Genomic DNA, 26,148 nt, shown 5'->3' with positions numbered 1-26,148 from the left:
GTTGTTTTGGTTCCACATAGCTATCTAGTTACTAGCATTAACTAGATAAGTAATTAGCAGTAAGTATTGTGGCATTTTCTGCTGTGACTCGTTTGTTTACTCATTCTGTGGTATCTTTGGAATCAACGTTACTTAGCTTTAATGTTGACTTTATCAGTCTTTGATTTGTATTTATTTCTTTTTGCATGTACTTTAGCAAACTCTTCCTGTCCCAAAGTCATGACAGTATCATCATGACAGTATCCTTGTCCCCTGCTAGCCACCTTTCATGTAAATATAGTAACAACTGTTTTGATCTCTGTAGAACCAATATGAGAAGCATAAAGAGGTAGAAGCAGCTCAGGGGGTAAAGATTCTTGGAAAGGACCTGGAAAAAACATTGGCTGGTTTACCCCTCCTTGTGGCTTATAAAGAAGATGAAATCCCAGTTCTTAAAGTAAGTTCATTTATTTCTTCCTCCAGTGATGTTTTGTGTTGTATATTGTGTGAGGAGGGCACATGCTGAGAATGAAGAATAAAATAGGCACCTTTGTCTTTGTGGAGACTTATCTGGGCCTCTTAACAAATGGTTGATGGTTTAGAATTACTTCCGTTCGTATAATCACAAATTGGCATAAATGATCATTTATATACATTAAAGTTAGGACATTTTATTTAAGAAATGAACCAGGGACTTTCCTGGTGGTCCAGTGGTGAAGACTTTGCTGCAGGTTCAATCCCTGGTTGGGGGACTAAGGTCCCACATGCCTCAATGGCCAAAAAACCAAACATAAACCAGAAACAGTGTTGTAACAAATTCAGTACAGATTTTAAAAATGGTCCACATCCCCCATTGGGGGGATGGAAGTTCTGGGGGAACTGGAAGTTCTCCATTCGTGTTTATTTTTTTTAAGATACTCAGTTATATAGACTGGGCTTCCCTGATGGCTCAGATGGTAAAGAATCTGCCTGCAATGGAGGAGACCTGGGTTCAATCCCTGGGTTGGGAAGATCCCCTGGAGAAGGGAATGACAACCCACTCGACTATTCTGGCCTAGAGAATTCTATCGACAGAGGAGCCTGGCGGGCTACAGTCCGTGGGGTCGCAAAGATCGGACACGACCGAGCCACTTTGACTCAGTCATAGAGACAGAACTAACGGATCTCTTACTGGGTTCTAGAGGTCCTTTTAAAGCCCGTCTGCCAGGTGGCGCACCTGAGCCCAGCGGAGCTTCACAGAAGCAAATGCTGAGACATGACTGTTCTCTCGTGAAGAGAAACACCCCTGTTGCCCGCACAGGGCTCCCGTGTGCTGGGGCCGCTGTCCTTGAGGCAGCACCCAGGCACTGTGCTCAGGGAGTCGGCCACTTCAGGGCCAGTGAGGACAGGGCGTCCCTCTCGCCAGTCTCCGGGAGGCCATGGACGGGGCTTGCGTGACAACGACAGGGTGGTTTTACTGACCTCTGGTCAGAATCTCTTCACCTTCTAAGGAACAGTGATGAAATAAAGGACGGTTGAGATGAGGGGGTTTGACCATCAAACCCGCTGGGCTCAGGACTCCTTACCACATTACATCAGTACTTTTATCTTCCAGAAGATTATTATGTCATTCCTTTCATCCATCTGCTTTATATCTACTCTGCCAGGGTGGTGCAGAGGTTTCACACGTCCCAACATTAGTCAGCCTAACAGCCCAGGTCTGCACCCACATCTCTTCTTCCCTTCCCGCACAAGTTTACCATGCCTTGCCCGCATTCAGCCTTGGGTTCATATTTTCAGATGAACACTTAATCAAAAAGAGAAACAGTTTAATTCTAGGCTGCTGAGATAGTGGCTTATTTATAACCTTGTCAAATGTCATTTATTCTCAAGGATGAGCTAATCCACGAGTTAAAGCAGACACTGAATGCTATCAAGTTAGAAGAGAAAGGCGTCTACGTCCAGGCCTCGACACTGGGATCTCTGGAAGCTCTCCTTGAATTTCTGAAGACATCAGAAGTGCCCGTAAGTCGTGGGGCTGACTCCCCAGGACTCAGTGGGAGGCGCTGTCTGGGGGGGCTGTCCCATCACCTAACATAGGCATCTGAACTGGGAAACCCCCTTTTTACAGTATGCAGGGATCAACATTGGGCCTGTCCACAAAAAAGATGTCATGAAGGCTTCAGTGATGTTGGAACACGACCCTCAGTAAGTCACTTCTCTGCGCTGAAGGCTTGCATGCTGCCTGTTTGATTGAGTAGGACTGTTAAGACACGGTCTGTATTTCATCAAGTAATCCTTGATGTGTTTTAACCTTGCAGGTATGCAGTGATTTTGGCCTTCGATGTGAGAATTGAACGGGATGCACAAGAAATGGCTGATAGTTTAGGAGTTAGAATTTTTAGTGCAGAAATTATTTATCATTTATTTGATGCCTTTACAAAATACAGACAAGACTACAAGAAACAGAAACAGGAAGAATTTAAGTAAGTTGGTAATTGTACCTACTTTGGATCTGTGCTAACAGCTGATGACGTGACTGTCTACAGTACCAGACAGCTATGTGTGGGCAACAGAAGCATGGCACTTGATCTCCTGGAGGCTGCATCCTGCGGAGATGTGTTACCACAGATCAGGCCCACCTGAGACGCACAGTGTGTGAACCCACGCTCTCTCTAACATTTCTGTTTAGTGTTTGGTTTTCCAGTCGGCAGACCTAGGTTGCATTAACGGGCTGGGGATGCATCTTGCTGGGGGTCCTCATCTGGGGTCACGTGGACCAGTGTGAGTGGGGAATTAGAAAGTAAAGGAGCCCCACTCCTCCAGCAAAGCTCCAAGGGCGACCCTGGCAGGTCCCTTCTCTTGGAGCTCAGGGCGAAGACGAGCAGAGAACACGGGAGAAGCTGGGAGAAGCAGGGTAAAGCAAGGAAGGGCCTCGGGAGAGCTGAGGTTGACAGTGTGGCTGGGGAGGGGGCGGCGGGGTGAGAACAGCCCTGGCCATCAGGATGAGTGCTGGGGTGGAGGCACCGGTGACCTCGGGGAGAGCGGCGGGAAGCACGTGCAGAGAAGCGGGCAGTCCGCATAGTCCAGGCGGGACGTGGGTGGGGCTGGCCAGCAGGGCCTGAGTGGGGGCCAGCCTACCTGCTGCCCTCCCCTGAGGGGAGGGGACGTCCCATAGTCACCTGTGCTTGCTTTTTCATGCATCTTAAGTGATTCTGTAAGCTCAAAAATTCTTGGGTTTTATTCTTGTAGGCACATAGCAGTATTCCCCTGCAAGATAAAGATCCTCCCTCAGTTTATCTTCAATTCTCGGGATCCGATAGTGATGGGCGTGACTGTGGAAGCAGGGCAAGTGAAGCAGGGGACACCCATGTGCGTGCCCAGCAAAAATGTAAGTTCTGGGTGTACTTAGAACTAAGTCTTCTCTTAAAGCAGTCCTGGTAGTTCAGGAGTGAAGACAGAAAGCCCAGCAGAGCCTGCTCCTCACTGTACGTTATTCCTCGGTGCCAGTTCCTTATCAGTGTCGATTCTCGGCTCCTGGTGTCAGTGCTTGAAGTAATGAAAGCTGCAGAATTATCAACCTTGATACTTCTGAGTCTGGGAGAAAATTCAGACTAGACTAATGAACACTCATTCATCTTTCCTCTGGATTAGCGTCATACCTAAGGAAAAGTAACATTGAGTAAAACCCTGTAATTCACAGTTCTCATTCATACTTCACCAATAGTGCCCAAAATGTCTTCGGTCATGTTGTTTGCTGATCCGGCCCAGGGCTCCGTCCAAATGTTCGGGGTCTGGTTATTAGTGCTTCGATCTCAATCAGGAACAGCCCACCATCCTTCCTGAAGAGTCCAGACCAGCAGTTTCACAGAGGGCTCCTCAGCCTGGATTTGTCTGGTGGTTCCCATGTGACTGGGTGCAGGTTACAGTGACTGGGAAGGCCACTCAGCATCTCCGTCGGGGACAGGTTTGCCCCACTTAGCACTCACTGTCCTCCCCTGGGCAGTGGTTATGCCTTCTCCCCACCCTGGACTTTGCTTCAGGCATCTTGTACAAAGGGGTTTGTCTCCCTTGGTACCCCAGTTATCTGGTGTTTGGTCCTCGTGTGCTTGCCCGTGGCACTTGGAGCCTTCTCCCCCTTGCTGGTGCACGAAGGTGCCCCAGGAGGCCGGGGGCCCTGCCGTCCTCTGCGCACCGTGACTCGGCTGCTCCTCGGGGTCATCGCTCCTGCACCGTCTCAGTGGGCTGAGCTGGACACTTCCTGGCAGCAGGGGCCCCTGGTGTGGCTTTAGCCAGACTAGACTCCGTTTTCACTCGTGTTTTCCTGGGTAGGGACCCAGGCAGCAGAGTGGTGCTGTGGCTGAGGGCAGCTGGCTCAGCGCTCGCCCCACGTGGGCTCCTGCCCCTCACCCCAGGCTTGTTTCTGTCCCCCCTCCTCCGGCAGCTGTCACGCAGAGGGCAGGGTAGAGACAACTCAGTGCCTCCGCTCACACTGCAGTTTCTGTTCTTTACAGTTTGTTGACATTGGAATAGTAACAAGTATTGAAGTAAACCATAAACAAGTGGATGTTGCGAAAAAAGGACAAGAAGTCTGTGTCAAAATAGAACCCATCCCTGGTGAATCTCCCAAAATGTACGGACGCCATTTTGAAGCTACAGACATTCTCGTCAGTAAGGTAAGCCGCTCACTCAGCAGTTAAGGGAGGGGGCTGTCAGCTCTTCCGATTTTACTCGGGAGCGGAGGGCGGATGTTTAGAACCTGAAGGGACTGGATTCTTCATTAAGGCTTGGCTGGTGTCCAGCCGCCTCAGAGCACCTGCTCGAACATCTAGGTTGGGTTCCCTCTGCCTGCCTTGCCGAGCAGAGTGGGGGGCACTGGGCCTCTGCCTTGGTTAAGTTCCGCCTGAGCTTTCTTGGTGACGACAGCAACTGGCACTCGTCGGGACGTGGTTTTGTTTACTGTCTGCCTCGGGCCTTGCAGATCAGCCGGCAGTCCATCGACGCCCTCAAAGACTGGTTCAGAGACGAGATGCAGAAGAGTGACTGGCAGCTTATTGTGGAGCTGAAGAAAGTGTTTGAGATCATCTAAGTTTTCCACCCGGGGCAGGAATTGGAGTCAGCGTAATATTATGTGGTAATATCACCAAGAAAAACAAGGAATGGACCTGTCGGAACACTGATTGACCTTAAGTATAGAAGGAAAAAACTAGGTGTATAAAATGTTTTCCATGAGAAACCAAGAAACTACACTGGTTTGACAGTGGTCGATACACGTCCCCACAGCTCCGACGTGCCTGTTCACTCGCCCACGCCCTCCCCAGCCCCTCTCTACTGGCTGCTGTTTTAAAGTCTGCCCTTCCTTCCCCAAATCTGGATTTTTATTACAGATCTAAAGCTCTTTCAATTTTATACTGATTAAATCAGTACTGCAGTATTTGATTAACCAAGCTTCTGCAGACTTTGTGATTCTTGGGACTTTTTTGAGGTAAGAAACACGTCTTTATTTATGCATATCCTTCCCAGTGATTCTTCCAGCGTTCTTCTGCCATATGCCCTTAGGAATTTTTTAAAATAGAAAATTAGGCTTTCTTGATATTTCTTTATCTGCTTTGTGTGAAACCATGGTGTCAAGCATCGCCGGCTGCCCTTTACTGCTTGTGTGGTCATGAGAGTCCACAGTTCTCAGCACCGTCCGCAATTCCAAGAAAGAACCCAGAGGCTGCCCACAAGCGCCGCTGGGCTCCCTTCCTGTCAGCATAGTTGCTCTCCCAAGTCTCCTTCTGGTATAGCACGTTCGCTCAAGGACAGGAACTGTCTGATTGACTCTTAACATGAGGGGTTTTTATACATCAGTCTGGGTCTGTTTTGTCCTAGCAGGTTCTATCATGCATACATTTTCTGATGAGACAATCAGTAGGGTGTTGATTAACTGTCTGGACTTTGTTAACAACTTAGAAATACTGAGACATAACAGTTTCTTCATATTAGTAATTTGGTGGTAGCTAGTCCCCTAAGGTTTTCCTGAAGAATATGGGAAGTGGGTCCCTGAGATAAGCAGTCTGTTAGCATCAGACTAGTACCTGACTACCTTCTATAGCACAGTGTTGAATGAAGTCAGTGTGGGTGTTGGATAGCAGGTGTTCCCAAGTATTCACTGGCATTAGAATTATAAACTATATTTTTAAAGTATTATAACATATAGCATAGACGAATACTTTTATATACATTTGAAAATCTGTACCATTCATTCTTCATTATTGTTAAAGTTTCTCAAGGGCCAGTAGAGGCAAAGACAAAAAAACCTCTAAACCATCTGGGGGATGTGCTTTTCCCAGGAAAAACTTAGTCTTCATTGTGTGTGTGTTCTAATTCAGAATATGTAAATTCCTCCACTTGGAAGAAGTAAAGGAGATTTTCTTAACATGGTCCTGTGTTGGTGCTTTGGGTTAGGAGTGAGTGCACGCTTTCTTTACCCTTGCTTGGTTGGCACAAGTAGAACGCCAGTCAGAGCTCTCAGGGATTTCAGAGCTTAGCATGGAGCCCGTAACCGTCCGGCTGGGAGGGTTTTCAGCCTCTTTAAGTAGAATAGTTCAGGATTTGCTTCCTAAAGGAGTCACAAAAAGGAGCCTGTACAAAATATACATACAGTTCTTTATTAAACAACTGTAAACACTTCACTGTAAAAATCCATAAAACTTTATAAACAAACATTTTGTAAATAGAATCTATGCTACAGTAAAAGAACACAATTATTTACATGCAATACTGACAAATTTGGCACTTACTGAAAAGAAATGTACAAAAACACTTGGCTTAAAAAGAAATTTAAAAATTATAAAACTCAGAGCATTACTATCATGCACTTTGCAAATACCTCACGAGCACTTATGGCACAGCTAGTGGAGAGCGCCAGGCTCCCTGGTAATTCATCTTCATGTGACTTTTAATGTGCTTCCGTACGTTTGCTGTAAAACCACCTGAACATTGTCGAGAATAAAGTCAAATGCCATATTCCAAACCGACTCCACCGACTGCTGCATCAGCCTACAGGCAGGAGACGAGAGGTTAGCGTATATATATATGAAGGTTAAGGGCTTTAACATCTTCAGTATAAACACTCAAAAAGGTACTTTCATGGTTTGACTTATCTTTGAGAGGGGGAATCTCGTTTTGACCCCTTTTACTCCCCAGCCACTATTAGCCGGTGTTCAAAATGAACTTACCGCTCTCACATCAGTACCTCCGAGGAGCACAGTTAACCTAAACCTACGTGATGCCCAGAAGAAATGCAGCCTGCTTGCGCCCCCCTGCCATCCTCCCCCGCCCCACAAGCTGTGGTGACAGACATGTTGGTAAAATCCTGAGTAGTTTACCTTTTCATGTATTTTATAACGAGGTCCAATTTTTCCAAATCCTTTTCCTCTATTAGATCAGTGCAGTATTTTACAACTTGCAGAATGTCTTCCTCCATCGGATCTAGAGCGGGGAGAGCACGTGTGAGGACCAGCTTGTCCTTCTGAAGGGGAAGGCCGCACTCAGTGGGGACGGTGGGGAGACCTCACCCCGGGGGGCTGTAGTGAGCGAGGCTGCAGAGCCAACCCCACAGTGCAGAAGACGGGGAGGTGGGTGTCAGAGGCTGGCTTATCAGACCTTGGAAACGAGTCCCTCCCTCTAGCTGAGTTCATGCTCTGCACGCCTGCGAGGCTGGCACATCTCAGGACCAACACTAGCGCCACCAACCTGAGATGGTGGTGATCCACTCTCTGAGCAAGGTCTTCACGTCACTGAACTCCACGGCTCCAGCCAGGTTGGGCGCGGGGGGCCTGACACTTGTGGACACGTCAGGCTGCAACCCAGAAAGGCCAGCAACACCTGAAGTGGAAGCAGAGAGTTCTCCCTGTTAAGAAAACAAATGATAACAAGTGCTGGGTTTACATAACATCCGGTACAGGAGGAGCTGATGAAGGAAGGGGTCAAGGTTTAAAAAGTGCAGAGCAGTTACCAGAACTTTCTCTGATGTGGAACCTTCCTGTTTTAGAAACCCATCAATGAGCTTCTGGGGACTTGTGCAGGCCCCTGGCTCGGTCTTCGCCGGGCTGTTAACCAGCGTGGTTTTCAGAGGGCTCTGAATCTTTCTTTGGGGGCTGAGGGGACTTTTTTTCTTGTTTCTTCTCTTGTCTTTCGCCGCTGCTGGTTTTAGCTGCAGTAACGGGTTCTTTGGCACTAGAGGAAGATGGATGTAAGACCCTCAACAAACATGCCAGAGGGGGGAGCGCCGCAGGCCCCTTTTCTGCACGTGCAGCCCTGCATGCAGGTGTGGGCCCAGCCTGAGGGCGGCCGCTGACAACGGCCCCAGTTCCTAGGGTTTGCTCAGCCCGGTGCTCACGGCCTCTGCTTATCTATCTGGGGGCTCACAGGAGTCAATGAAAACAGGTGAATTACTTCCAACAGTTCAGCAGCACTACCATTCCGTTTTCATTTTAACAACTTCTTATTGAAATGACTTCTGACCAGAGACTTAATGCCTTTTGTTATTGGAACGGAATGTTACTGGCCAGAGGTATTTCAGTGTTCACTTACATAACAAATCACTCACTGCAAAAATCCTCAGGTCAGTGAGGTGTTAAATGTGGTGTTTGTGATGCATGTTCAGAAAACCTTCAGATTCTGTGCTTTAAAGCTACATCCCTACAAGGAGCAGTCTCAAAGGATAACAGATAATTCAGAAGATTTCCGGGTGGTATCTTGTTCAGATGTAAGAAGTTCCTGGTACGAATCTGCCTGGGACTCTGCGGCCTCCCCCGGACCACGTGCTAGTCCCTAGTCCTGTCTGAGGTGAGGAGCGTGAACAGCACTGACCGACTGCCCCAGGCCCTCACACCCGCCAACCCAACCACACGCTCCCTTCTCCCAGCCTCACTGCTGGCCCGGGAAACCTGCCCAGCTCACCGGGGGCGCCGGCCGGCTGCTGGGGAGGGGCCTGCTCGCCCTGACGCTGCCTTTGCTCGTAGGCTGCTCTCAGCTCCTTCTGAAGCTCCGCAGGGAGAGCCGAGAACACCTCTGGATCCACCTGGCGGGAAGGAGAAGGTTCAGTCAGGCCTGGGCTGGCCACAGGCAGCTGGTTTATGTTCTTCACCAAGTATTTCAAATCATACTTTTCTGATCTGTATGAATTCTTAATAGGTCCTCACTATCAAAGCTCATTAAATTCTCACAAAGTTTTAGGCTGAGAATAAGGAATACAACTTTGAATATGAATTGATGAACAAAAACAACCAGGGCAAGAAGCATTAGTAGAAAAAGGGGAGCAAAATGCAAGAAAACAGGTGTGTGTAATGCTCCCGAAACCTCAAACCCTGACTGCTGTCGTCCCTGGTGCTGAGGGGGCCCAGGAACAGCAGACTGTTCTTTCTTTGGGGGGAGCTCTGGGCACCCCCACACTGGAGCCCCCCTCCTCTCCGCCCTGGTGTCCTGGCTGCTCTGTCAGCGTCTGTCCCGCGGGTGATGTGGAGGCCGGCCGGGCTCTGCTTGGGAGGGGCAGAGGAGACGAGAAGTGCTTGGGGCTGGACGACCGCAGAGACTCACCTGGGAAAACGCCGGAAGGGCTATTAAATTAATCCCTGTGTCGCTGCTAGGGTCTTGAGGTGCCGGTATCTGTAGCAGCACAGTCCCCACGGGTTGCGGCAGGATCCCTGGGCTGCAGCCGTTGACGGGCTCTCTCCTCCGCTCGCCCGGCGGTTCCACCTGCTGCACCGCGCACGCCTGCTCCACCTGCTCCCGGAGGTCGGGCGGGAGAGCCTCCAGGACGGAGAGATCGAGCTGTGAGAGCAGACATGCTCAGAGACCACATCTCCTCTGGACACGGCAGCAAACGCGAGGTACAGGTGCCCGGCTAGCAAGGCCACCCCCAGACAGACCAACTTCTGGAATGTCTGGGATTTCGGCCATTGACGCCCGGCTCGTCCGACGTGGACTCTGGATATGACCAGCGCGGGCCCCTGGCTGGTTCCCAGGGTCAGCTCTGCCCCACCTCTTCGCCTCCTCACGGGCGGTCCTAGACCTTGCCCTGGAAGCAGCCAGAGCCCAAGGCACATAGGCATTTCTGGGATGGGTCAGGAGTCAGAGGTTTGAGTTTCAGACAGGAGACTGCCTGCCTCACATCTATTTGAGAGCAGCAACCTAGAAAAAAAGGATTCTAGAAGCTTAACTCCGCTCCAGCCTACACACCAGAACCCCTGCCCGTCCGTGACATCCCCACAGGAACATGACTGCAGACACTGGGCAGGCCAGGCTGCCGTGCTGGGAGCCACTCCTTGGGGAACTCACCAGAAACCCGTGCCCTCCCCCGGCCCGGTCACACCCCCTTTCCCTGGCCTCACAGCCCCCACTCAGGGGAACAGAGAAAAGGGATTTCCCCAACAGAGCTTCCAAACAGCCAACACACCAACAGCATACCCTGCTTACAGCCCCCATCAGCTGAGTGAATAGCTTGTGTGAGGAAAATCATCCACCCTACAGAGCGAGCTGCTTGCCAGGGCTGCAAGAAAAACCTCTGACATAAGGCCTCTGGAGCAAAGCTGTGCTGCTGACCAGGGTGAGTCACCACGATCACGTCTGGGGGCTGCTGATGGCGACAGCTCAGGAACTGGCTCTCATCCGTGCTGCATGACCTGCAAGAGCGGCAGGTCTCCACGGAAGCACTCCTGCCTCTCGGCTGTTTCCCACTGGAATGAGCAACTGAATCCTCCCCGACAGGTAGCCCTTTCTTGGCCGTTATTGGTGAAGAAAACTCGCATTCCTGCTGTAAAGCTACTCGGGCTGACCTCACGTCAACCCTGAGCACCCACCTGGGAAGGTGACGGGACCTCGATGCTCAGGTTGAGTCTTGACTTGAAGCTGACGGGAGAATGCAGCCCGTTCCACTTGCCGGCACACTCGGCTTTGCTGGCACCGACAGGCGCGGCGCCCGACGCCAGAGGCAGAGACGGCGCAGTGCAAGATCGAGAGGCAGGTGGCACTTCCGGATCCACAGCAGCCAGAGACACTGGAGATACAGGAGAGGCCGTGAGATAGCTTCTTCATGCGCAGAAGGCCTCGTTACTCACCTAACTCAGCGTCAGGCTGCTGCTGAGCGTCGGGTGGAGCCCGCCGGCAGCACTGACCTTGTGCGGGCTCCTCTTCGGGGGGCTGCCTCGCCCGCTGGGCCTGCAGGAGCTCCAGGACCGAGGGGGCCCCGCCCGAACCGTGGCTGGGCTGGGCTGCTGTGCGGCTGAGGCACGCGGGAGGGTTTGGATTCGTTGGAACCAACTGATTCACATGAATCCCAACCTGGAACCAGAATGAAACAGGTTTCTAGGAAGAAAGGTTAAGTGAAAAGTATTCAAACAGCCTTTTATATCATTTATTCCAAAACTACTGCAGTAGCTGGTGAGCAGTTAAGAGTTCAACAAAATTTAACTAGGGGGAGTCTCCTTGCAGCCCTACTTCATCTCTCATTTTGGGGGGCGGGGAGTGGGTGCGCTGCAGGGACGTGCAGGTAAGCAGCCCCACCCCGGGAGCACTCATTCAGTTACTCCAGTGCTCGGGTGTGTGTGTCGGGGGGACTCTTAGCACCCCTACGGACATTTCAGTCCTTCCACAAAGCCCACGCCATGCAACTACCGTTGACTCACACGTGTGTGCACACACAACCTACAAAGGTTAACCTTTAAGAAAATTGAGGTTTTTACATCTAGATGCCCTCTCACCATCTGTTCCAAAGGTATCTTCACCTGCCTGGGGTAAAGTCTCCCTGCTAGGTCATCAGACCTCAGAGCAAATTTCTGACAAAAAAGGACCTCACAGGTCAGAACATTTGCAGCCTCACAGTCCCCCCGGCCCTGCCCATTGCAGGGACCAGAGCAGCGGTCCCTGACTGTTTAACAGAAAAACGCTTTGAAAATTCAAGACCATGAGTGAGTGAAACCCTACACCGCACCACGAGCACCCTCAGATGAACCCTCAAGTAAGAAAAACGTTCCAGTCTAGGGTTTTACCTACTCACCCCTCGCATATCAGATATGTTGAGTTTCATCGCATGAAACATGTTCAGCGCGGCCATGCCAATTAGTTTTGCACTGTCTGTTGCCTGGTCAAGAGTCACGGTCCTGCAAGTGATAGAACCAACTCTTTTGAAGAACAAAAGCTACATTCCATATGTGTTCCCTAGTACGTAAGTGGTACAGAAAGAACTGTTTTAAAAGACTAAAGTTGTAAAGAAAGTTATCAGAAGCTTTAAGTAAATGGGATCCTTAAAAAGGAAGGTGTGTCTTCCTTCAGTGAAGTCAATAATGTGAAATCCATTATGCTGGCAACAAGGGGGAAAGGAAAATCAAGAACACTGGGACTTTCAGAGACCTGGTCAACTAAAAATACGCGGAGAAAAATGTCTCAGAGAAACTGTATTTTAATGTATATTTAATATTGGCACATGGTGCTGCTTCTAAACCATGAGTCTAAGTACAACGATGTAGACTGCAACAGAGCTTTTAGGTTGCAAGACTATCTATGCTGACTTACGGTTACTACTCACGAGAGAAAGATGACTCCTGGATTCTCCTGACTGTTTTCAACACATGAACATGCCCAACATAACTGTCCTTTTCTCCCAGAGGGTCTCCTAAGTGGACACAGAATGTGTGGACAGCTCTGACAAAGGAAGTGTGGTGGCTCCCTGTCTAAAACCCAGACTAGATTATATAATTCTTACATCTAAAGACTCCTCAAGGAGGACCAGAGAATGTGCCAGCATTGGTGGTGGTGGTTTACTTGCTAAGTCGTGTGCCTCTTGCAACCCCACAGCCTGCCTGGCTCCACTGTCCATGGGATTCTCCAGGCAAGAACACTGGAGTGGGTTGCCGTTTCCTTCTCCAGGGGATCTTCCCAACACAAGGATCGAACCCAGGTCTCCTGCATTGCAGGCAGATTCTTTACCAAGTAAGCTACGAGGGAACTGTGCCAGCATTATTAGGTGCCAAAAACTACATTTACTCTTGATTTTTTCCATACCATGAATACATCATGTTCTTATTTAGGAAAAGTCCCTGTTTCTTTAAAGAAACACATTTGCAAAAAATTTCCACTGATTACCTAATGGTAATCTTAAATGTATTTCACACAAATCAATAGAGAATAACTTAAAAGCAAAATTTGCAGGGGACTGTGGTGGTTTAAACATGTTTCTTTCCAAAACAACACTAAAATGGACTTGAAATTCCTTCCGAATGGTATAAACTCTTGAATACTGAAAGCAAATCAGTAAGTGGTAAGTTACCAAATGCCTGTTAAATGTGTAAAGCAAGGCACCCACTTTAGAAGCCAGTTTACAGTACAGAACCTCGGATGGCTCAGCAGTCAGAGGTATGTGTGCGGGGGTGCCTCCTCCCCTGACAGCTTCCCAGAGACGGGGATGGTGACACAGAAGCTACAGACTGGGGCACAGCGAGGAGCAGCAAGGCCCCTCTGCAGCACAGGACGCCCCCCGAACCCCTCCTGAGCACCCAGACACCAGCTGCATGGCCCACCTTCTCGCCCACCCAGGGCTGCACGGCTCCCAGGAAGGGTGGCAGACACCGCCCGGCCTGGTGAGTGACCGAAGACACGGCCCTCCATCGGCTCTCCCTGGCTGCGTGTCCTACTCAGAGTCCAGAGGCTCCCATGTTTCAGCAGTTCACTTACAGACGGTCAACAGCTATCAGGTAAATGCTTGAAGAAAATCTCTATTATGAAAGACAGCAACCGAAACTGGAATAAAAGGAACTTAAGAAACAGACTGATACTGGGACTAGAAGAATCTCCAGGAGGTGAGAGAAATTCTCTCTGTGAAGAGATACTGTAAATACTTAAGGTCCAAAGAATAAATTTAAAAACTAAAAATGTTAGTAGAAATGAAAAATTTAGTTAGTAGAGATGAAACGTTAAAAGTAGAGATGAAACGTTAAAATCCACTGACAAAGTATGGGGCACAAAGACAAATGAAGACCGCTCCAGGACCCCTGTGATAACGAGGCAATCGGGGCAACCGCACCCCGAGAAGACGATGGCAACGGAGCCTTTCTGTGTCTGAGGGAGGATAGCTGCTGGTCATGTCTATACTTCTGGTCAGCAGACCGCCAAGTACGAGCAGAGATGGGTGTAACCCGTGAATTCTTGCTCTAGCTCTGAGCAGACCAGGGGCCCAGGGAAACGGATCCACACAGAAAAAGGACATCTCACAACTCCCAACTGTTCAGCAACCCTTAAAACGAATTCCGACTGGAGTAGCAGGCTGGGCTGCCCCGAGAGACAGGCCGGTAAGAAAAGACGTCAAAACCAGTAACGGACCTGCTGATGTGCTAATACAGAGTCACACTGGAAGGGAGTTTGGGGGTACACTCAGCGGTAAATTCACAAAACAGCAAAACCAGATGCTCAGTAACTTGAGGAGAAACCATCAAAAGGAAAGAGAATGTTAGCCTAGTGGACAGTGTGGGGTATGTACAGCATATGCACGTCCTAACAGTGGAACACTGGATGGACTGAACAAAACCCACCAACTCTAGCAGGGGCAAAAGAAATACACGTGCGAACAGCAAGAGGCGACGGAAGAAAGCGATCCGCTCTCCTACTGCACAGCCAGCTGACATTTTGGAAAACTGTGGATGTGAGCATCAGAAGAAACCATGAAAGAACAACGGTGCTCGGAACCAGGGAGAAGAAAGGGGCAAGGGGCTTGAAGCTGTTATTTGACCTTTTCAATTAATCACTTTTAAAAATACATATACAATTCAAAATAAAAACATATACACAAAAGAACCCCAGGAAGGAAAACTTCTTTTTCCAAAAGGAAAACTGTTAAGAAGTCACAGATCTAAATATCTCCACGCGGCTCTCTGGCTTACGAAACTTTTGTCATTGCATTGACAGTGTCCTAACACGTCTGTGAGTCACGAGACTGCAGGGAGTCTGAGGTCACAAAATGATCACTGAATTTAGCAGGCACCCGAGACTCCAAACTGCAGCCTTGTGGGAGCTTGCACTCTGCCGTCTCTCACATAGCCTCTATTTTACACAGCCTTTCAGATAAAATCATTCTTCGTTGCCACAGATCAAGTAAAAACAGGCCACAGGCTGGATGTGGGCCTCAGGAAATAGTTTATCATCCCCTAAGTTAGAGGAAATACAGGATCAGTATTATAATATTTCAGAAGCTCTTACCTAAAGCTTCTCCTAGGCAGTTATAATGTTAGGCTCCCAAAATGTTAGGCTGAAATTAATGGCTTACAATTGACCAACATCTTATATTTATAAAATGACACTACTTTCAGTTTAAAAAGTGTAATTATCATGCATTATCATGTCTTACACAAAGGTGAGGGCCAAGTGAAGCCCTCTGGCCTGCGTGTCCTACTGAGAGTCCAGAGGCACCCGCGTTTCAGCAGTTCACATACAAACAGTCAACAGCTATCAGGTAAATGCTTGAAGAAAATCACGTCTTACCCAAAGGTAAAGGGCGTGGTGAAATGAGCACTTTATTGCCAGCAACGCAGGCAGCTTTTGAACTGTCCTGTGTTTACTAAACCAGGGTCTTGTCAGAGATAGACACCTAGATACCCGTGGAAGAAACGGTCCGGTCTCTGAGAGTCACTTCAGAATAGCTGGGGACAGGGGGGGCTGGTGCAGGAGCCCAGCAGCGACCATGGAGCTCAGGGGGTGGGGTGTGGGTTCAGGACGCTGCTCTCTACTTACACATGCACACATTTTCCAAAATAAAACTTTTCAATAGGACAAAAATGAACAAATACCAGTAACAGCAAGCAGATAAGTGTACATCAAAAACGCTGAATGAATATTATTGTTGAACTGGAGGGTGGGCTTTGAGTATAGTTAAAAATCCCATTTTTTTAGTGTTGTGTTGGTAACTAGATTTTTTGGAATATCTGGATTTTCCAAAAAGGCTTAAATGAAGGCAGATTTTCTTACTGAGCTTAGACTCAGCCCCTAGGTACACCAAAATACAGAGTCCTAAGAAACTGTAAGGTATTTAAAATTGAGTAGAGAGCAAGAAGAAACTACTACAGTTTATTTTAATTTACCCATCAGTCAACCAAAGCTTTACAACAGTGTCCTGTATAGTATAAGTGGCACACAAAATTAGGTGTTTTCACACTGGCCGCAGATCTTACATCAGTCTTATATTAGTGGCCCTCACATTAAAAAAAAATAGGGTTTTAAAATGCTTTCTACCAATTTCCAGAGACTATCATGATTAATCTTTTCACAAAAAGGAAATCACACCTCCCTAAATGAAGTCAAGTCCTCACTGCAATCATTTTCTGAATGACTGATGCTTCCCCACGGGACCTTCCCACCAAGCCCACAAGCATCCCCCTTCCTGTCCCCGCACCGAAGCCCACAGCCTGCAGACCCCACGGACACGCCGACAGGCTGGGGCAACCTGGCCCGGCAGGGCCGCTCCACAGCAGGGCCCGAGGCCTGGCTCTGAACATCACCCAGGAGCGTCAGTGTCTGCAGCTCTCTGGGCACACTTTTCCTTGGGTTTTTTTTTTTCCTTCCCATTTTCCATTCATTACAATCACCTGTAATGAAATACTGATATCTAATGTCCTTTTTATTAATAAGCTTACCTGGTGGTGATGTCACAAATGCCATGGCCTCCGTATTTGGCCGTTTCTACAGGGGCCCCCGGCTTCCGTACCATGATTTTGAGAGTCAGGCGTTTGCCCTTCATGCCCACAGCTTCAAGGCGCCGCTGAATTTCTTCTGAAAGACTCAGAAGAAAAGCTTCTGCTTCTTTTGGCTACAGAAAGACAAACATAAAAAATACCCGTTATTTTCCTCCACGCCTAATGGTTCTTCTCAAGTATATTAACCTTCAGTATTTAATATGTGATTTACTGCACTGTCTGCTCTATTTAAGAACATATGTTCTGCCAGCTCTGGGAACGGCAAGGGTTTTAAGGCTTCATTTCAAGTATCAAGAGTCATGGTCTAGCTGGAGAGACAGGACTATGTGCAAATACGAAAAACAGAAGCTGAAACCTGTGAGGAGATCAGTACCTGGGAAAACCTTATTCCATAGTTGATCTCAGCTGAAACAGATTTTCTTTCCTTTTCAGTGCGAACTGGTCTGTCGTCCAAACCTCGGCAGAACCTATAAAGCATCTGACCAGTTTTGGGACCAAATTCTTTCTGGAGTTTGGCCATGGTCATATACTGCAAGTCTCCACACGTCCTAATCCCCAAAGACATCAGCTTGGATTCCATCGAACGTCCAACTCCTAGGAAAGGGACAGTTCCTTAATTCTGCATGTAAACTGTTAAAAACAACTCAGCGACACAAAATAACTGCTAATGCACAACTAGTTTAAAATAATCTCCCTTATAGTTCTGAAGTGACATAACTGAAGCATCTCATAGATTAAGCATGTTTTTTAGTGCAAATCGTACTAGGAAAGTTATTTCTGGACACTGCTTCTCAATTTGGACTCCCCCTACAGGTGCGCCAGAACTTCTCAAACGGGTATTAGTAAGTTTTCCAAAAGATGTGATTTTTATTTATTACTGAGTAATAAAGTTTTCTATCTTAGTCACAAAATCAACGAAGTTACACACTGGCTTGAGCTGGCTCACAGCACGACTCAGACATTCTAGGAGACCCGGCAATGTGAGGGACTCTACCATGATTCCGGCGGTGAGCAAACTTCGCAGTGGCTTCAGCCGCGTTTTCTTTGAATGGGAACTAGAGTCAGAAGTCATGACAGGCCGATGCCCACATGCTCTCATACCAAACAAGGTGGCACAAGTGATGTGGGATGGTGTTTCCTGAGCCAAGTGGCAGCGAGCCGAGGACAGGCAGAAGTCTTCTACAAACGAGAACTATCTCCCTAGACAGACAGCGAGTGTCCCGCGGCCAGCCCGGCACCCAGCAGCCCCCTCGTCACTGTCTGCAAGGTGGAGCCTCAGCCGAAGGGCTGGGCTCCTATCAATGTGGTCTCCACGTGCCGAGGTCAGTGAGCCCCTCAGAGACTCAGACTGAGGTTCTGGTCTCCTGCAGGCTCCTGGCTCCAGGTCTGAGTGGCCTTGTGGGGACAAGCAGTCCGTCCAGGTTCTGGAGGGGAACCTCTTATAGCCGTTGTGCGGACACATGGCTAGGAGGGAGGTGGACAACCTGATAAAAGGTATACAGCCACGGAAGGGGGAGAGGGACAAGTTTAACTCAAGAAAATCTGTCCCCTGATGGAAGTCAGACGAGAGGCGCTAAGGGCGCTGCATCCCATTTGCGCCACTTTAAAGTTCAAGTCAGAACAGAGACCAAGCACAGACAGCAGGGTCTCAGTCAACAGCCAGAGGGAGAAACACTGTGCGCAGAAAGACAGAATTTTAAGTGAAACCTAACTGAATATAAGGGAAGGTTGCCGTTCCCTTCTCCAGGAGAGCTTCCTGACCCAGGGATCGAACCCTCGTCTCCTGTACTGCAGAAGGATTCTTTACTGATGAGCCACCGGGGAAGTCCTAAAGAGCGAAGGATCAGGTAGCAGCAGGCGGTGCGTACGTGTGTGCTAAGTTGCTTTAGTCGTGCCTGACTCAGTGACCCCGTGGACTGTAGCCCGCCAGGCCCCTCTGTCCGTGGGATTCTCCAGGCAGAAGACTGGAGTTGCCAAGTCCTCCTCCGGGGACCTTCCCAACCCGGGGATCGAACCTGCGTCTCTTGTGTCTCCTGCACTGGCAGGTGGGTTCTGTCCCACTAGTGCCACCTGGGAAATGACTAATTTTTAACAAGATAAACAGCTGCTTCCTTGTCAGAATTTTCAGAAACGTTTACTGCCTAGTCTCCTGTACATATGTGAGACCCATTTCCAAAGGAACAGCTCATATTTTAGATGGGTTACCAGCTCAGGGCAGGGATAACAACCGAAAATGCTGACATTTTACATACTAAAAAGTTCTAAAACCTGTCCAATAATAAATTGGGGACTTTTATAAAAGTCAGTAGTGTTATATGTCAGAGAAGGCAATGGCACCCCACTTCAGTACTCTTGCCTGGAAAATCCCATGGATGGAGGAGCCTGGTAGGCTGCAGTCCATGGTGTTGCTAAGAGTCGGACAGGACTGAGCGACTTCACTTTCATTTTTCACTTTCATGCATTGGAGAGGGAAATGGCAACCCACTCCAGTGTTCTTGCCTGGAGAATCCCAGGGATGGGGTTGCACAGAGTCGGACACGACTGAAGTGACTTAGCAGTAGCAGCAGTGTTATATATAAAAATCTCACTGACAATTCTGGGTGGCCACAGCTGGCTACAAGCCGGTTCTGAAGGAGAGAGGAGCAGTGTGAGAAGGTGGTTTGTGGGAAGAAGTCCATCCTGGCTGCCATGCTTCCCCCGCATCTCAGCTGCCTCTTAGGAAATTCAAGGTTGTGCGGAAGGATTCAGCCAGGACACATAACCGCACACTTGCCCTTCAAAACATCAAGTCCTTTTGACCATGAAGCAAACGAAGGTGAAAGGTAAACTCTCTATTTCTGTGTTTAAAAAAAAACCACCCAAACCCAACAAATAAACTTGACAAAAAAGATCCAGTATGAAGATGGTGCTATGGGTGGAACTGCATCCAGAATCTCAGGATTGCTATGCTGAAATCTTAATTCCCAGAATCTCAGAACACGACTAACTGGAGAAAGGTCCTTCATAAAGGTAATTACAGTAACAACAGGTCACACACGCGGGCCCTAATCCAGCATCCCTGCTGGCCCTGTAAGAGACCAGGACACAGACGCGGAGAGCGAGCACCACGCTGAGAAGACAGCCACCTACAGGCCAACAGGAGAGACCTCGAAGAAACCCAACCTGCTGACAATTCAACTGTGCATGTCTAGTCTCCAAGATCTTGAGGGAATAACCTGTGTGGTATTTTCTTATGGCAGTTTTAGCAAACTAATATAGATAACCAGTATCATAATCTTGAACTCTTAGATTTCACAGGCACTTTAAATATACTGGTTTCTTCTTATATATAACTGCAATAAGATGTGTTAGAAAAATGCTAAACTGTGTTGTCTAATAAGGTAGTTTGCTAGCATGATTTTATAAGGCTAATTACTCTTCAAATTTAACCTCAAACTGACCACCACAATGTTGTATTCCACGTTTCTGATACTAACACATTCTTCAGTTCACTCAGTTGTGTCCGACTCCTCATGACCCCATGGACTGCAGCACACCAGGCCTCCCTGTCATTCACCAACTCCTGAGCTTACTCAAACTCATGTCCATCGAGTCAGTGATGACATTCTCTATCGTCCCCTTCTCCTCCCACCTTCAACCTTTCCCAACATCAGGGTCTTTTCTAGTGAGTCAGTTCTTCCCATCAGGTGGCCAAAGTATTAAGAGTTTCACCTTCAGCATCAGTCCTTCCAATGAGTATTCAGGACTGATTTCCTTTAGGATGGACTGGTTAGATCTCCTTTCAGTTCAAGGGACTCTCAAGAGTCTTCTCCAACACCACAGATCAAAAGCTCAATTCTTTGGCACTCAGCTTTCTTTATAGTGCAATTCTCACATCCATACATGACCACTGGAAAAACCATAGCCTTGACTAGACGGACGTTTGTTGGCAAAGTAATGTCTATGTTTTTTAATACGCTGTCTAGGTTGATCATAGCTTTTCTTCCAAGGAGCAAGTGTCTTTTAATTTCATGGCTGCAGTCACCACCTGCAGTGATTTTGGAGCCCAAAAAAATAAAGTCTCTCACTGTTTGCACTGTTTCCCCATCTATTTGCCATGAAGAGTTTGGACTGGATGCCATGATCTTAGTTTTCTGAATTGAGCTTTAAGCCAACTTTTTCACTCTCCTCTTTCACTTTCATCAAGAGGCTCTTCTGTTCTTCTGCGCTTTCTGCCATAAGAGTGGTGTCATCTGCACATCTGAGGTTATTGATAATTCTCCCGGCAATCTTGATTCCAGCTTGTGCTTCATCCAGCCCAGCGTTTCTCATGATGTACTCTGCATATAAATTAAATAAGCAGGGTGACAATATGCAGCCTTGACGTACTCCTTTTCCTATTTGGAACCAGTCTGTTGGTCCTTGTCCAGTTCTAACTGTTGCTTCTTGACCTGCATACAGATTTTTCGGGAAGGTCAGGTGGTCTGGTATTCTCATCTGTTGAAGAATTTTCCACAGTTTGTTGTGATCCACACAGTAAAAGGCTTTGGCATAGTCAGTAAAGCAGAAATAGATGTCTTTCTGGCACTCTCTTGCTTTTTCAATGATCCAACAGGATGTTGGCAATTTGATATCTGGTTCCACTGCCTTTTCCAAATCCGGCTTGAACATCTGGAAATTCACAGTTCACGTACTGTTGAAGCCTGGCTTGGGGAATTTTAAGCATTACTTTACTAGCGGGTGAGATGAAATGCAATTGTGCAGTAGTTTCAGCATTCTCTGGCATTGCGTTTCCTTGGGACTGGAATGAAAACTGACCTTTTCCAGTCCTGTGGCCACTGCTGAGTTTTCCAAATTTGCTGGCATATTGAGTGCAGCACTTTCACAGCATTATCTTTCAGGATTTGAAATAGCCCAACTGGAATTCCATCACCTCCACTAGCTTTGATCGTAGTGATGCTTCCTAAGGACCCCTTGACTCCGCATTCCAGGATGTCTGGCTCTAGGTGAGTGATCACACCACCGTGATTATCTGGGTCGTGAAGATCTTTTTTGTATAGTTCGTCTGTGTATTCTTGCCACCTCTTCTTAATATCTTCTGCTTCTGTTAGGTCCATATCATTTCTGTCCTTTATTGTGCCCATCTTTGCATGAAATGTTCCCTGAGTATCTCTAATTTTCTTGAGGAGATCTCTAGTCTTTCCCATTCTATTGTTTTCCTCTATTGCTTTGCACTGATCACTGAGGAAGGCTTCCTTATCTCTCCTTGCCCTTCTACGGAACTCCACATTCAGATGGGAACATCTTTCCTTTTCTCCTTTGCTTTTCACCTCTCTTCTTTTCTCAGCTATTTGTCAGGCCTCCTCAGACAGCCATTTTGCCTTTTTGCATTTCTTTCTCTTGGGGATGGTCTTGATCCCTGCCTCCTCTACAATGTCACGAACCTCTGTCCATAGTTCTTCAGGTACTCTATCAGATCTAATCCCTTGAACTAATTGTCACTTCCACTGTATAATCATAAGGGATTTGATTTAGGTCATACCTGAAAGGTCTGGTGGCTTTCCCTACTTTCTTCAACTTAAGTCCAAATTTGGCAAAAAGAAGCTCATGATCTGAGCCACAGTCAGCTCCTAGTCTTGTTTTTGCTGACTGTATAGAGCTTCTCCATCTTTGGCTGCAAAGAATATAATCAATCTCATTTCAGTATTGACCATCTGGTGATGTCCATGTGTACAGTCTTCTCTTGTGTTGTTGGAAGAGGGTGTTTGCTATGACCAGTGTGTTCTTTTGGCAAAACTCTATTAGCCTTTGCCCTGCTTCATTTTGTACTCCAAGGCCAAATTTGCCTGTTACTCCAGGTATTTCTTGACTTCTTACTTTTGCCTTTCAGTTCCCTATAATGAAAAGGATATCTTTTCTGGGTGTTCGTTCTAGAAAGTCTTGTAGGTCTTCATAGAACCATTCTACTTCAGCTTCTTCAGCATTACTGGTTGGGGCATAGACTTGGATTACTGTGATATTGAATGGTTTGCCTTGGAAACGAACAGAGGTCATTCAGTCGTTTTTGAGACTGCATCCAAGTACTGCATTTCAGACTCTTGTTGAATATGATCGCTACTCCATTTCTTCTAAGGGGTTCTTGCCCACAGGAGTAGATATAATGGTCATCTAAGTTAAGTTCACCCATTCCAATCCATCTTAGTTCACTGATTCCTAAAATGTTGATGTTCACTCTTGTCATCTCCTATTTGAGCACTTCCAATTCACCTTGATTCATGGAGCTAACATTCCAGGTTCCTATGCAATATTGTTCTTTACAGAATCAGACTTCACTTCCATCACCAGTCACATCCACAATGGGGTGCTGTTTTTGTTTTGGCTCCATCTCTTCATTCTTTCTGGAGTTATTTCTCCACCGATCTCCAATAGCATATTGGGCACCTACTGACCTGAGGAGTTCATCTTTCAGTGTCCTATCTTTTCGCCTTTTCGTACTCCTTATGGGGTTCTCAAGGCAAGAATACTGAAATGGTTTGCCATTCCCTTCTCCAGTGGACCATGTTTTGTCAGAACTCTCCACCATGATCCATCCGTCTTGGGTGGCCCCACACAGCATGGCTCCTAGTTTCATCAAGTACATTCTTAGATTTATTTATTAGGGAGCAAAGTGGCTTTAGAACTAATCCATCATAAAATGGCATTTGGGTCCTTTAATAACTTTGGCCTATAACAGATACTTTTATGTTAGTTCAGGTATACTTTTCTTAGGCTCAGGAACATGCATTCAAAAACACCACTGAATATACTTTCAACAAACATTCACTAAAAATACACTGTCTTGAATGTTCATACTACAAATACACAGGAGTTTTGTGAAGCTAACACAAGCTGCTTTACAAAAACCGGAGAGGATAATCTGAAATGGAATCATGGATTACTATAAGGTGCAGAGAAATTTTTTTTTAATTTATTTTTTAATTGAAGGATAATTGCTTTACAGAAAGAACTTTGTTAGAAAGAGGCATCACCATAGAAAGCAAGTCTAAATATTTAGTAAAAGTGAAGTGAATTCCCTACACACAAAATTTACACCTGATCAAGTGCCCCAAAGGGCAATGATTTTTCCGTTATAGTCGATGACACTTGATGTTTTTCCATAGAGAAAGGCCTCTGCATGCCAGGTGAGCTAGCCACACTACACAAAACAGTAAAACCACTAGCCGTGCTGCCCAGGAGGGGAGAAAGGTATGCCCCTCTAGACACTTCACTCCTGCCTGAGTTAAGAGAACAGAATACTTCAGTTTAGGTTTTCTTCTACCTGATATGCTTCAAACATTTTCTACTTTTAAAACAACTTGCTGACTAAACTCAGAAACATATCACTAGCTTGGCAGGACAATTTTGTAAACAGGGGAATCAACTGTCAAAACTTTATCTTGGGCCTAGATGTACATTATTTCAATTCTGATTTATTTAAAGGATCAAAAGTCAGTTTCATCATATTCTTTTATATATGTCTTCTTAGAACTCCTTGACCTTGGTACTTCAGAAATACTTAAACACTTGAAGTAAAACACATGAGCAGCAAAGCTAAAACATTATATCAGAACAAATCGAAGGGGTATTTACTGCAGTGTTGTAAATTTTGTTTACCATGGCACTCAATAAAGATTAAAAAAATTTAAATCATGTTTTGGAAAAGAGAGATACATTATACATCTATACAAAGCACCAATGAATATTTACAACAAATAAAAGAAAGAAATGCTCTGTATTTACCTGGTAGGTTAGTAACGAGCTGACCTCTGATAAAATCATCTACTTCTTCCGGTTTTAAGTGGTATTGGCCATCTGGTTTTGCCTTTCTAGTTGCCATTCTAGCCAGCAGAATATTAGAACCTATAAAAATTTGTTTTTAAAAAACAAAGAAGTCATTTAAGAAATAGTCACAATTATTTTCAAAATTTCCTAACAAAGACATCTACAGATAGGTTATCTATCAAATTTCTAAAAAGAATAAAAATAATCTGCAACTGTGGTAACTTTGAGTTGCATCTCCCACCCAGGTGAAGGAGTAGAGAAAATAATCCTAACCAAAGATGAGAGGTTTACAGGCAGGCAATCATCAGCAATCAGCTCATTTTACCAAACAATCTTTGTGTTTCTGGCCACACCATGCAGCTTGCAGGATCTTAGTTCCCCAATCAGGGACTGAACCCGGGCCCAAGGCAGTGAAAGGTCAGAGTCCTAACCACTGGACCACCAGGGAAGTCCCTCATTTTACCAACCAGTGAATCCACACTAGGGAGAAATAAGGCCAAAGAAATGCCATTGGACTTGGTGGGGGGAGCCCCAAGAACCAGATGTCTCACTATATGATCAGAATACGGGTGCAGAACTGCAGGCGTTGAGTGTCTTAGAAAAGAAGGCAGACAGATAGGGAGGTCCAAGGGGTGTGAGTGGACACAGATGCTAACGCAGAGCAGACAGAAGGCTACCGGTGCCAGAGAAGGTGTCAGGCAGCTGAGAAACATCTCAACGCGCGTCAGATGAACTTCCATGTAAATAACAAAATCTCCACAAACTACAGAAGACTTCTATAAAGGACATATCTTAGTTTTATGGGAAGCTTATTTAAAAACAATGTGTTTTCCTAGGGTAAATGTAAAAATATTCATTGAAGAGAAAAAGTACTGCAACTTCACACCAAAATGATAAAAGTGGTAAGCTGTGAAGAAAAAGAGGGCTGAGAAGTAGAAACATCATTTGGGTCTTAATAATGTGCTTGAACTTAAAAGAACATATTCATATCATCCCACTTGTAAATTTAAAATAAATACAATTAAAAACGAAGAACTAAGCCAGTGCCTGATAGCAGACTCCAAGAGGCAAGTCCTAAACGAATGCTGAGGGGGGTCTGCAGGCCACACCCAGGAGCCCAAGAGCAGGCCTGCTGGAAAGCGGAGGGATGCTGTTGACCTGCTCTGCATTGGGCGGGCCAAAAAGTCTTTTCAGGTTTTCCTGCTACATCTTATGGAAAAACCCACACAAACTTTCTGGGCAACCCAGTATCTTCTAGGGCTCATGATGTTCTGACACCTTAGAAGTCCTGCCTGACGGGAGCACCTGCCCTCCCAGGGCTGGTTCACTCCTGAAGATGGCAAGCTGCTTCCGGTTCCTGGGAGCCCGCCTCACACACCCGGCAGAAGCCCAACCCCCTAAGCACACTCACACAAACCCCAGCAGAGGCCCCACCGAGGAGCCTGTTCCCTCCCACTCTGCCTCCAGAGGGAGACCTGGTGCTCCGTCAGGCCACCCTGCGAGGGCCACACAAGCAGTCGGGGTCTTCAGGCAGCAGAGGCACTGGGTGCTCAGAGAGGGGCAGGCAGGCAGGGGAGCCGAGGGCGACACGGGGGACTCAGGGCACACAGCGGGGGAGTCCAAGGCAGCACAGACGACCGGCGTGGGGGCAGCCAGCGGAGGGAGG

The 26,148-nt window shown here is 47.1% G+C and overlaps 2 protein-coding genes across 11 annotated transcripts in view; one reads left to right on the top strand and one right to left on the bottom strand.

Annotated features, from left to right (window-relative positions):
• Positions 1-6,976, top strand: part of EIF5B (eukaryotic translation initiation factor 5B) — a 75,346-nt gene extending 68,370 nt beyond the window's left edge. For both annotated transcript variants that reach the window (XM_043918610.1, XM_043918609.1), the window contains exons 18-24: positions 305-436; positions 1,852-1,983; positions 2,090-2,166; positions 2,280-2,444; positions 3,211-3,349; positions 4,473-4,634; positions 4,940-6,976. In XM_043918610.1, the coding sequence (XP_043774545.1) occupies positions 305-436; positions 1,852-1,983; positions 2,090-2,166; positions 2,280-2,444; positions 3,211-3,349; positions 4,473-4,634; positions 4,940-5,047 (915 nt within the window). In that variant the 3' untranslated portion in view covers positions 5,048-6,976. The remainder of the gene's footprint in view (positions 1-304; positions 437-1,851; positions 1,984-2,089; positions 2,167-2,279; positions 2,445-3,210; positions 3,350-4,472; positions 4,635-4,939) is intronic.
• Positions 5,961-26,148, bottom strand: part of REV1 (REV1 DNA directed polymerase) — a 90,402-nt gene continuing 70,214 nt past the window's right edge. For 5 of the 9 annotated variants that reach the window (XM_043918602.1, XM_043918603.1, XM_043918601.1 and 2 more), the window contains 12 exons: positions 24,441-24,560; positions 17,056-17,276; positions 16,623-16,795; positions 12,002-12,104; positions 11,121-11,286; positions 10,806-11,002; positions 9,544-9,777; positions 8,880-9,028; positions 7,961-8,183; positions 7,699-7,855; positions 7,332-7,434; positions 6,598-7,002 (listed from right to left, as the gene is read on the bottom strand). In XM_043918602.1, the coding sequence (XP_043774537.1) occupies positions 6,891-7,002; positions 7,332-7,434; positions 7,699-7,855; positions 7,961-8,183; positions 8,880-9,028; positions 9,544-9,777; positions 10,806-11,002; positions 11,121-11,286; positions 12,002-12,104; positions 16,623-16,795; positions 17,056-17,276; positions 24,441-24,560 (1,958 nt within the window). In that variant the 3' untranslated portion in view covers positions 6,598-6,890. The other 4 variants (XM_043918605.1, XM_043918606.1, XR_006343686.1 and 1 more) reach the window with 3 other exon arrangements.

Source organism: Cervus elaphus, chromosome 11, assembly GCF_910594005.1.
Source record: "Cervus elaphus chromosome 11, mCerEla1.1, whole genome shotgun sequence".
Lineage (NCBI taxonomy): Eukaryota > Metazoa > Chordata > Mammalia > Artiodactyla > Cervidae > Cervus > Cervus elaphus.
Note: the sequence above shows the minus strand (reverse complement) of the source record. Positions and strands in the feature narration are given on the sequence as shown.